This window comes from Colobus angolensis, unplaced genomic scaffold, assembly GCF_000951035.1.
Source record: "Colobus angolensis palliatus isolate OR3802 unplaced genomic scaffold, Cang.pa_1.0 Scaffold477, whole genome shotgun sequence".
Lineage (NCBI taxonomy): Eukaryota > Metazoa > Chordata > Mammalia > Primates > Cercopithecidae > Colobus > Colobus angolensis.
The window spans coordinates 308,468-323,027 of record NW_012118232.1 but is presented as its reverse complement, the minus strand read 5'-3'; the positions used below and the strand labels follow the sequence as shown (position 1 = coordinate 323,027).

At 48.1% G+C, this 14,560-nt stretch overlaps 1 protein-coding gene and 1 pseudogene across 1 annotated transcript in view; both read right to left on the bottom strand.

Annotated features, from left to right (window-relative positions):
- The window catches only part of ALAS1 (5'-aminolevulinate synthase 1), a 16,701-nt gene extending 7,712 nt beyond the window's left edge, over positions 1-8,989 (bottom strand). Inside the window, exons 1-8 of the mRNA XM_011958876.1 lie at positions 8,826-8,989; positions 8,207-8,408; positions 7,604-7,834; positions 4,321-4,548; positions 3,036-3,185; positions 2,133-2,355; positions 955-1,139; positions 227-406 (exon numbers count right to left, since the gene is read on the bottom strand). Of these exons, the coding sequence (XP_011814266.1) occupies positions 227-406; positions 955-1,139; positions 2,133-2,355; positions 3,036-3,185; positions 4,321-4,548; positions 7,604-7,834; positions 8,207-8,246 (1,237 nt within the window). The 5' untranslated portion in view covers positions 8,247-8,408; positions 8,826-8,989. The remainder of the gene's footprint in view (positions 1-226; positions 407-954; positions 1,140-2,132; positions 2,356-3,035; positions 3,186-4,320; positions 4,549-7,603; positions 7,835-8,206; positions 8,409-8,825) is intronic.
- A 3,261-nt stretch (positions 8,990-12,250) lies between these two features.
- On the bottom strand, positions 12,251-13,906 carry LOC105523821 (annotated as a pseudogene).
- Between the last annotated feature and the right edge of the window lie 654 nt (positions 13,907-14,560).

Here is a 14,560-nt window from a genome sequence, read left to right as displayed (position 1 = left end):
TCCCAGCTACTCAGGAGGCTGAGGCAGGAGAATGGTGTGAACCCGGGAGGCGGCGCTTGCAGTGAGTTGAGACTGCACCACTGCACTCCAGCCTGGGTAACAGAGCGAGACTCTGTCTCAAAAGAAAAAAAAGAAAATTAAAAAACACAACAAAACACCATACTTTTAAAGAGTTCAGGCCTAGTTTTTCATCTCAGATTTCAGAGGAACTTCTGTCCACACTTACCATCCATTGAATGAACAGTTTCAAATGCCACAATCTTGGGGACTGAAGGGTCAGATCTTTGCAGCAGTTCTCTGAGATGGCTGACATCATTGTGGCGGAAGATGTACTTTGGCACTCGGCTGTTTCGAATCCCTTGGATCATGGAAGCATGGTTCCCAGAATCAGAGTAAATCTCACAGCCTAAGATAACAAAAATGCTATTTATTGCCATGTGCATCAAAGACAAATTATTTCCTAGAGAGAGACGACAGACTTTTCCTTGGAAATGATGCTTTGAAAATGCCTATTAGGAAAAAGACACTGTGTGCCAGTTTCTTCCTGGCAAAATAACTAGTTAGTGCTTCCCCTGTGAGAAGGTCCAAAGGTGTAGAATAACCTTGTGGCAGGTAATTAATCTGCTCTTAAATCTGGCTGCCTTACTCCAAACTCAATCAAGAGCTAACTAAATGATTAAGAGACTTCTCCAAAGGATCATCTTAGAATACAAAACACATTTGAGGCAATTAGCTCAAGGACAAGATGTTTCAAGTTTTAATTTTCACTGGTATCATGTTCTCCTGGAACCCATAATGTACAGTTAGCATTTCATGCTTGACCCCAGAACAAATGCCCAGATAGGATTATGATTTTCAATTGAGAGGTTCTGGTAAGCTTTCTTTGTTGCCAATTTTCTTGTTATTACTAAGAAACCCAAAAAACTCTAAGGCACTCATGCCAGGCTTCCTTACCTGGCATCATCTTAGCCAGGGTGAAGAGGGTTGAGTCATTGGCCACAAAGCACGAGGAAAACAAGAGTGCAGCATCTTTCCCATGGATGTCTGCCAACTCCCGCTCTAAGTCCACATGGAATTTACTTGTTCCAGAAATATTTCTAGTACCACCTGCCCCAGCACCATGTTGTTTCAAAGTGTCCCTGTTTAAAAAAGAAAACAAACAAAACCAGAAAATACAGTTCATGGTTCTAAACACTATATGAATTTTTTCCTCTTTCTAGGATCCAGGAGACTCAAACATGTTGATGTAGCAACTCTCTCACTGTGAAACCTGGGGTCAGAAATTTCAACTGATTTCATCTTCAGACTAGGTGGGAGAAGGTGTCAACACTAGGGTGATGACACCTCCAGGAATCATCAAGAACAAGTGTTCATTTAACAATCAGTGAGTGCTTGGTATTAGCTGAGTTTCTTGTCTAAGAAACTAAGGTTTATTTTCTCTGAGAAACATTATTCTTTCCAATAACATGTTATCTTAAGAAAAACCAAACTCTAGAGGGGCATCCTGGATGGTGGTTACCCTCTGCAAGCCAGTCATGTAATGTTAGGATATATCACTATCATTAAACCTCAAACTGGTTTAATTAAACCTCAAACCTCTTTAGCAAGCCTTTGGAGAATCTGGCAAGCAACTCTCTCAAGCATCCCTAGGATGGTAAGCCTCCTGAAGGACGAGTAATGGGATCTACATCCTTTTTAACATGTCTTTTGAAGTAGCTTTTTCTCTAGCGCTGCTAGATTCGTATTTCTCCTCTCACAGCCACAACCAAGGATGTCTCTGTGCAAGACTGCCTGGTGTTAAAGGCACACTCACTTGTAGAGTGGTAGAAAGTAGACTGACATGCGTAGTCATTGAGCCTATAAGCTTGAACCCTCACAAGCTAAGGGGCTCCAGCAGCTACCTGCATATTAGAGTTCCTTTAAAAATAATCTATAGATATTTTTCAGAAGCTAAGAATAGTATTTTGCTGTGGCACGCATTCAGCTACTGAATGTTCCCCCCATAAAGATCCACCCCTATACATCATCAAGGTATGTATAACCCCTATACACACCAAGGTATGTATAACCCCTATACATACATTGGCTTGCCTAATAACACCAGTAATATTTGAAAGCCAAGGGCTACTTACATAACTGCCCCACACACCCGTGGGTGGCGACTCATTCCTAGGTAGTCATTACTGCACCAGACTGACACCTGCTTTTTGGTGATGAGGGAGTCTGAATAGTCATCTGCCATCGGGAAGATGTGTGCTCGCCGGTTCACAGTTTTAAAAACTCGATAGGTGTGGTCATTCTTTTTCTCATCAATTTTTTTCTCAAAGAAACGATCATACTGAAAAGTGGAAACAGCTGAAAATCAAACAAAAGACAGGAGAGAATGACGGTTGTGAAACACAGCTGCATTTGGTGAAAGACAACAAGTCTCAGCTTGGCCAATGAAGGAGATCCTGGGCAGGTTATTTGATGTCCTCATCTTGTAAGTAAATAAGACTGTATATCAAGTGTTTGGCCCAGTGCCATGTGTAGATGGTAGGTATTAAAGGACAGAAGGCAGGCTACCAACAGCACCTGTAGTCACCACAACCAAAAGCACCTGCTCACGCAAGCAAGGGATATGCCTTTCAAGCCTCAACTCACCATACATTTTTTGTTCTTCCTAGAGACAGAGTCTCTCTCTGTCATTCAGACTGGAGTACAATAGCGTGATCATAGCTCACTGAACCTTGAAGTCCTGGGCTTAAGCAATCTTCCTACCTTAGCCTCCTGAGTAGCTGGGACTATAGGTGTGAGCCATCATGTCTGGCTAATTAAAAAAATTGTTTTTGTAGAGATAGTGTCTTGCTATATTGCCAAGGCTGGTCTCAAACTCCTGGCCTCAAGTGATCTTCTCCCGCCTCAGCCTCCCAAAGTGCTGGGATTACAGGTATGAGCCACTGTGCTCAGCCTCACCATGCAATTTCATATTTAATCTAATGTACATTTAAATTATAAATTATCTCCTACATCAGGCAAATAACAATAAGACTTACATTTTGGCAAGTTATCTTGAAGAAGATGAGACACTCTTTCTGGTCTTTGCTTTTGCATGATGTCCTGGAAGTTCTTCAGCAGTCCACTGGGATCCCCTCCATCGGTTTTCACACTAACCACACTGGGGCTTGCTGAGGTTTCAGCAACCTCTGGAACAAAAGTAACAAGAAACAAATGGGACCAACTTTCTATTCTGAGTTCACAATATCTTCCAGACATACCGTCAAAAATGGTTTATTGCCTAGTTCACAAAAAAGGCCAAGCATAACCAAAGTTAGCTGTAACTGAGTGTACAAAGCATCTCTTCTATTTTAGTTACTGTAATGGCAGACTCATGGTGTTGTTTTCAGAGCTACTGGCCAGCTTTAATGAACAATAAAGTCCAAAGCTTTCTCTGCTGGTTGGCGTGTCTTATTCACTCCACAACATCCCCACCCCAATCCTAATCTCAATTTTCTGTTTTTTTCTTTTTTTGAGACAGAGTCCCAATTCTGTCACCCAGGCTGGAGAGCAGTGGCACGATCTCGACTCATTGCAACCTCTGCCTCCTGGGTTCAAGCGATCCTCCCTCCTCAACCTCCTGAGTAGATGGGACATCTCTCAGTAGGCATGTGCCATCACGCGCAGCTAATCTTTGTATTTTTGGTAGGGATGCGGTTTCACCATGTTGGCCTGGCTGGTCTTAAACTCCTGGCCTCAAGCGATCCACCTGCCTAGGCCTTCCAAAGTGCTGGGATTATAGGTGTGAGCCACTGGGCCTGGTCCTAATCTCAATTTTCTTCATAGAAAACAATTTTAGCCATATGCATAATTTCTGCTGGTTAGGCTTCTGGGGAGCCTTGAATGCTCCGCAGATGTAGCCACAGCTATATATTGTGGAGTTAAGGTTGCAATTAAATGACCATCAGTAAGACACCCAGCTTGGGAGCCCTAGGACCAGCACTTACTGCAGTAAAACCATTGTTTTCTATCTTTATCCCACCAGATGATGGGAAAGACCAAAGGGACAAAAGGCAGCTGGTAGCAGCTCAAGACTGCAGGTTATTTTCAGAAATTAAGTAATTACTATAAAAGCTGGTCACATCCTACACACACACCAGAAAGTTCCACTTTTGCAATACAGTCCCTTGACTGTCTATCTTAAAGACCTTCCCCTCTGGCCCTAAAAGAGGAAGGTGTTTCCATAAATACTGCCCTAATGATAGCTCATACACAAGTCTGAGGGCCCAAAAGAACTAAAAGGACCTCTTCACCACCACTAATGGTTCACGACTCATCTCTTACCTTTCCTCACAGCATTCATTTCCTGCACATCCTCCTGAAGCTCAAGACTGGCTTTGCAGAAGACACTGCTGCCTCTCTGATTCATCTGTGCTGCCAGGAAAGGGCATTTGCTTGCAGTGCCCTGGCTTGTGGCAGGCAAGGGGTGTCCAGACGGAAGCTGCGTGCCATCTGGACTCTGCTGGGATCCATCAGGAGCCTGTTGGACCTTGGCTTTGGCAGTTTTGTCTTCTGAGGGAGGAAATGGAAAAAGTGAAGCATCAGATCTGGCTGCACAGTGTGTAAGAAAACCACTTATTTCTTTCTTTTATTGCCTCAAAGATAAACTTAATACTTACTCACTCTACCCCACCATCCAGACAGAAGTTGTTTTTTTTTTTTTTTTTTTTTTTTTTAAGATGGAGTCTTGCTCTGTCCCCCAGATTGGAGTGCAGTGGCACAGTCTTGACTTACTACAACCTCCGCCTCCCGGGTTCAAGTGATTCTCGTGCCTCAGCCTCCCAAGTAGCTGGGATTACAGGTGTGCACCACCATGCCTGGCTAATTTTTGTATTTTTAGTAGAGATGGGGTTTCACCATGTTGGCCAGGCTGGTCTTGAACCCCTGACCTCAGGTTATCCACCCGCCTTGGCTTCCCAAAGTGCTGGGATTATAGGTGTGAGCCACTGCACTCAGCCACAAGCTTGTTTTTATTAAGTTCTGCTAATCTCTCTAGTTTTTCATCTGCTTCACAAGAAACAATGCTCATGTGAAGAGCTGACTGGCACATTCCAGTTACCTCTTAAACCCATAGCATTTCTCCTCATAAATTCAACAAACTACCATTTTCTAGTTTTAGACAACCTGGAATCCTTGAGTTGGATCATTTCCAGTACTTTCTACCCCAACTACATTCAGCTTATTTCATGAGGGGACACACCCTGTAAGGTAACTGGAAGTATTCACACACATTTTTTAATCTGCTAACATTTTCTTTTCCTTTTTTTTTTGAAACAGGATCTCACTCTGTCAACCAGGCTAGGGTGCAGTGGTGCAATCACAGCTAACCACAGCTTTGACCTCCAGGCTCAAGTGATCCTGTCACCTCAGCCCTCCAAGTAGCTTGGACTGCAGGTGTTCTACTGTGTCCAGCTAATTTTTTTTTTTTTTTAACTTTTTGTAGATATGGAGTCTAGTTATGTGGCCCTAGCTTCTATCAAACTCCTAGGCTCAAGCAGTCCTCCTGCCTCAGCCTCCCAAAGTGCTGGAATTACAGTCATAAGCCACCACATCCTGCCTCTGCTAACATTTTTTAAACAGATTCTTGACAAAGAGGCTTGCTGTTGCTTAACATAAAAGCTATTGGTTTTTCTCTAAACAAAAGAAATTAGGCTAAACCTTAGGACTTTAGATTGCTAATACAGTAAGAAAAAAATAGGGGTATATCACATTCACATACCTCATCTACTTTCTCATCTAAATTCATCAAAGTCTGCTGACTTCACACAGTTGGCTGGTAATTATCCTTCTAGTTACAGTGACTTCCCTCTCCCCTTGAGCAAATTCATTCACCTTCCTTCTAGAAAAGTCTTTTTTCATCATTCTGGAATACTCCTGTGAGTCACTGGCTAGCCTTTCCTATAACTTGGGTAAGGTGTCTCAATACAGTTTTCATTAAAATCTTCTAAAAAAGAAAGCCAAAAAAATTATTTTGAAGTTAACTTCATTTATTATAAAAGTAATACATATTCATTAAAGTCTAGATAAAGAAAAAAAACCTATCATTTAAAATATAACCATTGCAAGCATTTTGGTAAAAAAGACATAACTAACTCTTGAAAATAAACCCTATAAAGGATTAAATCCTTTCTGCTTAAAGAAAAACAAAAATTCTTTTCTTACAAGCCCACACCCAGAGAACACGCCTAAGAAAAACCTGTAAAATACTCTCTAGGATTAAGTGGAACCTGAAGAGCCTTGTTCTCTCCTAGCAGAACCAGAGCAAACTAAATTCAACTCCAGTCTCTTTGTTGAAAACAACAACAACAAATGCATATACAAATAAAGATACATGGCATGATCTCAGCTCACTGCAACCTCTACCTCCTGGTTTCCAGCAATTCTCATTCCTCAGCCTCCCAAGTAGCTGGGATTTCAGGTGTACACCACCATGTCCAGCTGATTTTTGTATTTTTTGTAGCGATGGGGTTTCGCTATGTGGCCAGGCTGGTCTTGAACTCCTGGCCTCACGTGATCCAACCGCCTCGGCCTCCCAAAGCGCTCGGATTATAGGAGTGAGCCACTGCATACAGCCAAGATAAATTTGTTTTTAAAATCACGAATACTGTACAGTTTCATTTAAATGAGGTACCTAGAATAGTCAAATTCATAGAGACAGAAAGCAGAATGGTGGTTGCCAGGGGTTGGGGAGAGAGGAATGGAGAGTTACTGGTTGATGGGTATAGAATTTCAGTTTGGGAAGACAAAAAAAGTTCTGGAGATGGATGGTGGTGATGGTCACACAACAATATGAATGTACCACTGAACTGTACATTTTTAAATGCTTAAAATGGTAATTTTTCTTGGGCATTTTACCACAATAAAACAAAAACTTTTAAGGAAAAAAACAAGTCACTACTTTAAAAAGCCAAAGGGGCCGGGCACGGTGGCTCATGCCTGTAATTCCAGCACTCTGGGAGGCTGAGACAGGTGGATCAGGTCAGGAGTCCGGGACAAGCCTGGCCAACAAGGTGAAACCCTACTAAAAGTACAAAAATTATCCGAGTGTGGTGGTGCATGCCTGTAATTCCAGGTATTTGGGAGGCTGAGGCAGGAGAATCGCTTGAACCTGGGAGGTGGAGGTTGCAGTAAGCCGACGTTGCATCACTGCACTCCAACCTGGGGAACAGAGCAGGACTCTGTCTCAAAAAAGAAAAACTAAATTAATAAAAAGCTGAAGGCCAAATGTTTAATGAGGGAATTAGAAGGCCAAATGTTTAATGAGGGAAATTAGAACACTCCAATTTAATATTTATGTGAACGAGGCACTGAGGAAACACTAAAATCCCAACAGACACTAACATGCAATCCAAAAACCTCCAATGTGCAACACTGGCCACTGTTTCACCTTTAAAGATGGAAAAGCTAAAAGTGCCTACCCTTGGGGCAACAATCATATGAGATAATCTGTGCACAGAGCAGCCCTTTGTGAGTGACTGTGGCCCTCACCACCACTGTAGGGACTGCTTCTAGTCTACCAGTGAGTACACACACCCGTACCTGCTCCTTCATTGTCAGTGACACTTACTCTCACTGGCCGGAGAGGTTTCTTTGATCTGTTGGTAGTGTACTGCTGCAGTGGACAATGCCCGAGGGGCTGGCTTGGCCCCAACTTCCATCATCTTGGGGCAGTTTTGGGCATAGAACAACAGAGATTTGCCTGCTTTCTGCAGAAAGGCCTGGGGGACTCGGGATAAGAATGGGCAGCGGCGAACAACAGTCTCCATGTTCAAGAAGTATGCTGGCTCCTGTGGAAAGACTGATGATGAGTGACATCAACAGCTGTTAATAATCAGGCAAATATCACCACAAGCTCACTGGATTCAGGTGTCACCTGCAGTTTACATAAAGGGTACCCTGGAATACTAACACTTCTCCCTCAAAGATGCCTAAGGACAGCACTGATGTGAGACTCAGCTAAGGAATGGTGACCACATTTTACACGGGTCACCAACTTCTTCATTCCCCAGCTCTACACAAAGGCACCTACAAAGCAACTTCACCAAATGAAGTAAATACTGACAGTACATAGCCAAGGGGGCAGAATGATGAAGGACAAGTCAAAAACAGGTTTGGGAGGCCAGAGGTTTCTTAGGGAGATGCACAGTGCAGATAAGACATCTTGGCTTACATTTAGGTGGAGAAGGGATGTTAGGGAAGAAGCCACTCATCTATCCAGACAGGGAAGACTATTAGGGATCCTGACTTTCTCCTGGTCCCCGCATCCCTGAAAGCACTCCTAAACCCGAGGAAGGAGTCCAGCATGGCCCCAAGTCCCTGAAGCAACGATTCCTCCGCGGTGGTGTCCCCACAGCGGGAAGAGCTGGGCATAACTGAGAAAGGAGGGGCACAAACGAGGGTAGGGGTATGAGGACCAGCGCCTTGGGACTCACTGGGGACGTGCAGGGGTTATAAAGTTGAGGGAGTTGAGTCTGGAGAAAGAAGGCAGTACTCGGGCAGTGGGGGTCAGAGATGACCCGCGGTCGAGGTCTCGAGAATGACGGGAGGGGTATGAGAAGGGAATTCTAAAGCGGCGGGTTCAACCGGGAATAGCTGGAAGGGGCCGAAAGCGGGAAACTGAGGCGGCTGTCTAGGCAAAAGATCTGGAGGATAAACGCTGACCTCAAGGCGGCGGATGACTGGGACAGTGGGGGATGGGGGTCCCAGCGCCCCGGGGGAGAGGTGCCCCGGCTGGCAGGACACGCGGGGGCTTCCCCGGCCGGCGCCACACCTACCGCGTGGGCGCTCACCTGCGCTGGGGACTCTGCGGAGACGGCGGCGAAGGACGGGGGCACGCAAGCCGAGAAGTCCAAACGAACCGTTCGTTGCCCTTGTTCGGGAGCAGCCTCAGGCCGCGATCGCCGGCGCCTTAATATACAGCAGGAGTGACCGCTGCGCATGCGCCGTGGGCGCTGCCTTCTTCCGCGCAGGCGCGCCGCGTCGCCCTCGGCAAGCTGGGCGGGCGGGGCAGAGAAGCCCACTTCTTTGGCTCTTCGGGTATCGGTGCCGCCGGGGATTCCCCGGCTCGCCTGCCGGGAGGAGGAAGGGCCAGACGGTGAGCGGACGAGGTCTTTTTTCCCAACCTCATCCTGCACTCTCGTGCTGCCTCCCCACCAACTACCCTGGGCTTCAGAACCCTACGCCCCGATTTTGGGGTATAAAATGGCAAGGTCGAGGCGGCTAGGGCCAAGTTAGGGGCTACAGGGTTGTTAAGATGGGTGTCTTGGACCTGGAGGAAGAAGGAGATCCAAGGGGTTCTGGGCCGAGGTGTTAAGCAGGATCCATCCCATCTGCGGCTTGCTTTGGAAACTGTGAACAAGGGCTTCCCGAAGGAGGTGGAGTTGATTGTATCCCCTACAGATGGAGTGGTCCTGGCAGGATGCGGAAGAAGCGGGACACTCAGCTGTGGCACTTTCCGGTCTAAGATGATCCAGAGGAGGCAGAGGAACAGGGCTGGATGGAACCCATCCATTCCACAGCTCTGAGCACCTGGGGCGGAGGGGGAGGCACAGGGCCTGACAATAGTTAGCATGTAACAAATATTAGCCACTATTTTTATTTTCCATCCGGGGTTGTCTGAAGCCCCTTGCTGGCCACCCTGGGCACCAGCAGCGTGGCTTAGGCCTCTATCCCAAAGGTCAGCGTTGGGCCATACCTCCATTGAGTTTCTCTGGCACAACACATGAAGTGTAGGGCTTGGCAAACCCCTCTCGGGAATGCCGGTCTGGCTTCCTTGCTCCACACCCTTCCCAGCTTGGCTTGGACTGAGTTGGGCTGGGCCTGTGCCAGGCTCAGAGGTACTCTCCATTCTTGAGGAAAGGGCCGTTGAGAGTATTCCTTTCCCAGCTAAGCATTAACAAGAGGGATAAAGTCCAGAATGATGGTGACCAGGGTGTGTCCAGGTACTTTGCATTTCCCTCTCTGAGCATCCAGCTGGCTGCAAGGCAGGTGAGGCGAGTCTCCACCTTCAGAGGAGGCACCCGGGTTCAGAGTGGCAGTGGGACCTGTCCAGGATGCGTGCTTTGGTCTGAGAGCTCAAGACCCAGTTCTGTGCCATTCTGCCAAGGGATCCTGGGCAGTGCCCATCACCCAGAGAAGATGAGAGAGAAAAGGTCAGCACTTGGACCCAAGTGCAGCTGTAAGTGGGAACAGAATAAGGATGGTATTGAGTGCTTTGCTCATCTTTGGGCCTTGCTTTCCTTAGCTGGGCAATAGGATCATAACCCCTGAAATGCCTGCCTTATAGGGTTGTTTTTTGTTTTTTGTTTTGTTGTTGTTTTGTTTGTTTGAGACAGAGTCTCCCTCTGTTGCCCAGACTAGAGTGCAGTGGCACAATCTCGGCTCACTGCAACCTCTGCCTCTCAGGTTCAAGCGATTCTTCTGCCTCAGCCTCCCAAGCAGCTGGGATTACACCACCATGCCCAGCTAATTTTTGTATTTTTAGTAGAGATGGGGTTTCACCCCCATGTTGGCCAGGCTGGTCTTGAACTCCTGACCTCAAGTGATCACCTTCAGCCTCCCAAAGTGTTGGGATTATAGGCATGAGACACTGTGCCCAGCCCTCACAGGGTTTTTTTTGGGGTGATCAGAGGCAAAGCCAAAGCAGAAAGAACTGGATAATGGAGTTGGGCATGGGTTTCAAATCCAGCTGTGAATCTTCTTGGCCATAGACTTGGGCAGGCCACAACCTCTTCAAGGCTTGGTTTCCTGATTTGTAAAGCTCTCCCAGCCCTGCCACTTGTGGCTGGCGGGAGGGTCAGGTGAAGTCCTGTATTTCAGAGGCTTATTGTTTAAACTGGCAAGTCCCTAGCCCTCTGGGAGTTTCCTGTTTAATATAGAGAAAGATTGGGAAACAAGGCCGACTCACATGGAAAGTGAAATAGGGTGTTGTAAGCAACTCCAGATGGAGGAGGAGGAGGAGGAGGCTATTACTCCAACAGGCACTGAAAGAGGAGGATCTCAACCACGAGGAAGGCTTCCAGAAGAGAAGCAGGTGCTAGCAGGAAGGGTGGATCTACATGCGACTGGGAGACTGTGGGTGAAGGCTTGGATGGAAAAGGCTCAGCCCTGTGGGGGTGGCGGTTGGGGGATCAGCATGAGTCAACCCAAATAGCTGGGCAACGGGAATACGGTCAGGACCTGGCACCAAGAGGTCAGACCAGAAAGGCCCTAAATGAGCCACAGCGTTTTCCAGCGTCAGGGCCCAAAGAACCACCCCCAGGGTACTGGTCAAAATGCAGATTCCTGGGTCACATTCCTTTGATTTTGACCCAGAAATCTGCATTTTAACCAGCCCACCTTTCTGGTGAGGTAAGGGTGAGGTATCTTGGGATATGTTTCTTGAGTGGTTCAAGGTTTGAGGCCTTGAAGGACAAGGCATAAGCCATAAGTTCTAGTCCTAACTCTGAGATCTTGAGCAAATCACATCATACCCTAAGTCTTAGTTTTTGTGTCTGTGAAATGAGAATGACCCCACCTACCTCAGTGGTGAGTCTGGGTGGGCCCTATTCTGCTCCCGTTGTGATCCTTCTGGGCCTCTTCTTCCCGCCTCTGCCCCCTCCTCCTCTTCTTTCTTTTCTTCTTCTCCTTCTTCGCCTGTCACTCCTCCCTTGTCATTCCCTCCTTCCCCATCTTCTTTTCCCTTTCTCTCCCTCTGCCCTCCTTCCCTCCTTTTCCCTCCTCCCTCCCTCCCTTCCTTCTCAGAGCCACAGTATAAACTCATCTTATCACTTGCTCTGGCCCTGGGCAGCTGGAATTGAGGCAAGGTCAGGCCCCATCGCAGGGATGGCACTGGGGCCTTTTTTCCCTCCCACCCAGTCTGCATCATGGTCTTCGTCACCATCACTATCACCGTCAGGGGCTGCTGCACATAGTACCATCCAATGGTCAAGGCAAAAGGAAAATGTCAACCCCAGCCCCCAGAATTCACCCTTTTTATTCTGGGCCCCAGGAACTATTTTTATTTTCCCCCCTTAAATAGCTGTTTATTAGCAGTGTGCTGGAAAGGGTGACGGAGTTAGCATTCATGGACAATACCACACACCACTGTCATGAGGGACGCAAGGGCGCAGGCAAGCCAGCCTGGAGCCCCGAGGAGGAGTCCCCCTCTTCAAGAGAGTGTGGGAGGGGGCAGGGCCTGGAGTGTTGGGGGGCAGCCTGAGAACACCTCCACGTACTAGGCGTGGTTAAAGATGAAGAGGGACTCATTGACAGCAGCCCCGGCCTGACCGCTTGGAATGTACTTTCCTTGACAGGTGAGGCTATTGGCCAGGGCTCACTTGACTTACTCCTTCTGCACAGCCTTCAGGTTCTTCTTCCTGCCCCAGGCCTTCAGGGCAGAGGCCTGCAGGGCTCAGCTGTAGGAGAAGGTCAGGGCCCAGGGCTTCAGGAGGGGGCACTTGTTAATGGCATTGAGGTTGATGGACACCTTGCTCTGGCTTCCAGACAGGAAGGTGATCCCAGGGACAGCAGGGGACACTGTACAGTGTAGCGCTTAGTTTTTGTGTCTGTGAAATGAGAATGACCCCACCTGCCTCAGTGATGAGTCTGGGTGGGCCCTGTTCTGGCCCAGTTGTGATCCTTCTAGGCCACTTATTCCCTAGAGTGTAGCGCTTGTGATAGTTGCCATGGCAATCTCCTTGTGAGAAAACTTCTGGATGCAGGCTTGGCCCGGGGTGACCATATTGGACTTCAGCAAGGTGCCTTCCAGGTACATGTGGTGGTCACTCAGAGCCTTGTAGACAGCAGCCACACCTTCTTGGTTACATACTGGCAGTACTTCAAGTCATGGTCCCCAATGGGGAGGATCTCAGCCTCCACGATGAGCACAGTGCCATTCTGCTGGCAGATGCTGACATAGCGGACCAGGACATTGACACGCTGCCATTTTCTTTTATTTTCTTTCTTTTTTCTTTTTTTGAAACGGTGTCTCAGTCTGTCACCCAGGCTGGAGTGCAGTGGTACAATCTCAGCTTATGCAACCTCCGCCTCCCAGGTTCAAATGATTCTCCTGCCTCAGCCTCCTGAGTAGCTGGGATTACAGGTGTGTGCCACCATGCCCAGCTCATTTTTGTGTTTTTAGTAGAGGAGGACATTTCACCATGTTGGCCAGGCTGGTCTCGAACTCCCGACCTCAAGCGATCCGCCTACCTTGGCTTCCCAAAGTGCTGGTATTACAGACGTGAGCCACTGCGCCCAGCTGATGTTGGCATTTTCAATGATGGCAAGGGTTGAGGGGGTGTGTTTCCCAATCTTCAGCACATGATGCCACTTGGCAAAGTGGGTTCCATCCTTCTTGTCTGGGGCAGAGCACTCAGACAGCCCATCTAGCCCTTGGGTGGTGGTCTCGCCATTTGCCCTTGCCAGGGATAGCACCCCCTTTTCTACCTTGATGCCCACAACACTGCCCTTGGATTTGATAACTTGGGGGAAGGGACACCTATCATCCACCTTTTGGTACAGCATCTCATGGAAGAGGATGACGCCCTCAGTGCAGGGGTTCATGCAGTTGTCAGCTGTTAGTCGCAGCTGGTGGTAGAAGCACCAGTTCTCCTCGGTATTCTTGGTGCCAATGGACTGCAGCCACTTGGCAACGCTCCCAGTGGACTCATCTGCAGCCGGGATGCTCTTGCCCAGAGCCACGATGTGATGAGTGATGTCAGACAGCTCCTTCTTCTGCTCCGGGGTCAGCAATGGATATTGGTAGGGCATAGTACTGGTGTTAGCAAGTTCCTGGTACAGGAAAGGGGTGGGTTTGCAGGATGTGGTGGTGGAGGGTGGCAGGCTGGCGAGTGGACTCAGGGAGAGAAAGCAGCACTCGTCACCAGGACCCGATCTCCCAGGAACTATTTTTAGCAGCACCCCTCCAAGAAGGTGAGGTAGCTCAGTCTGGGCAAACCTGCTGCTTTCTTCTGGGCCTCAGTTTCCACATCTATCAACCAAGCAAGAAATCCTGCATCCTTCTCAAGGAGAACCCAGGTGGACATAGGACTCCTCCAACTTGTGCTGCTGCTGCTCCTTGGGGTGTCAGTGCCCTTCTATGCAGTGGTAGATGGGGGCCAGCCTCACACAGGGGGTAGAGGATCTGGAAACAGCTCAGCTATGCCCTGAACAGTTGGAGGCATGAGCTCCAGTTTACAGCGATGGGGCCCAGGAGCCACCATGTGAGATGGAATTTTGGGGTTGGCAGAGCAAAAGGGTTCTGAGGTCTCTGGCGCTGGCCTTGTCCTAACCCTGTCTTTGGAATCCCATTAGACTGTGGTTGCAGAGCAGGTGAGCTCTGGTTTGCAAGAAGAGAGAGAGGGGCTGGAGTGGAGCAAAGCCAATAAATGCTTCAGGAGGCAGGTCTGGAGTGAGGGGGCTTTGCAGGGAGCAGCAGCCCCCATCCTAGAGAGCAGAAAATGTTTCAGAGGACCCATGAACCCAGCCCTCCAGCCTAGCAGCCACAAACTGTGGCCCAGATAAATGCTGTGGGGCCCAGGTAGTT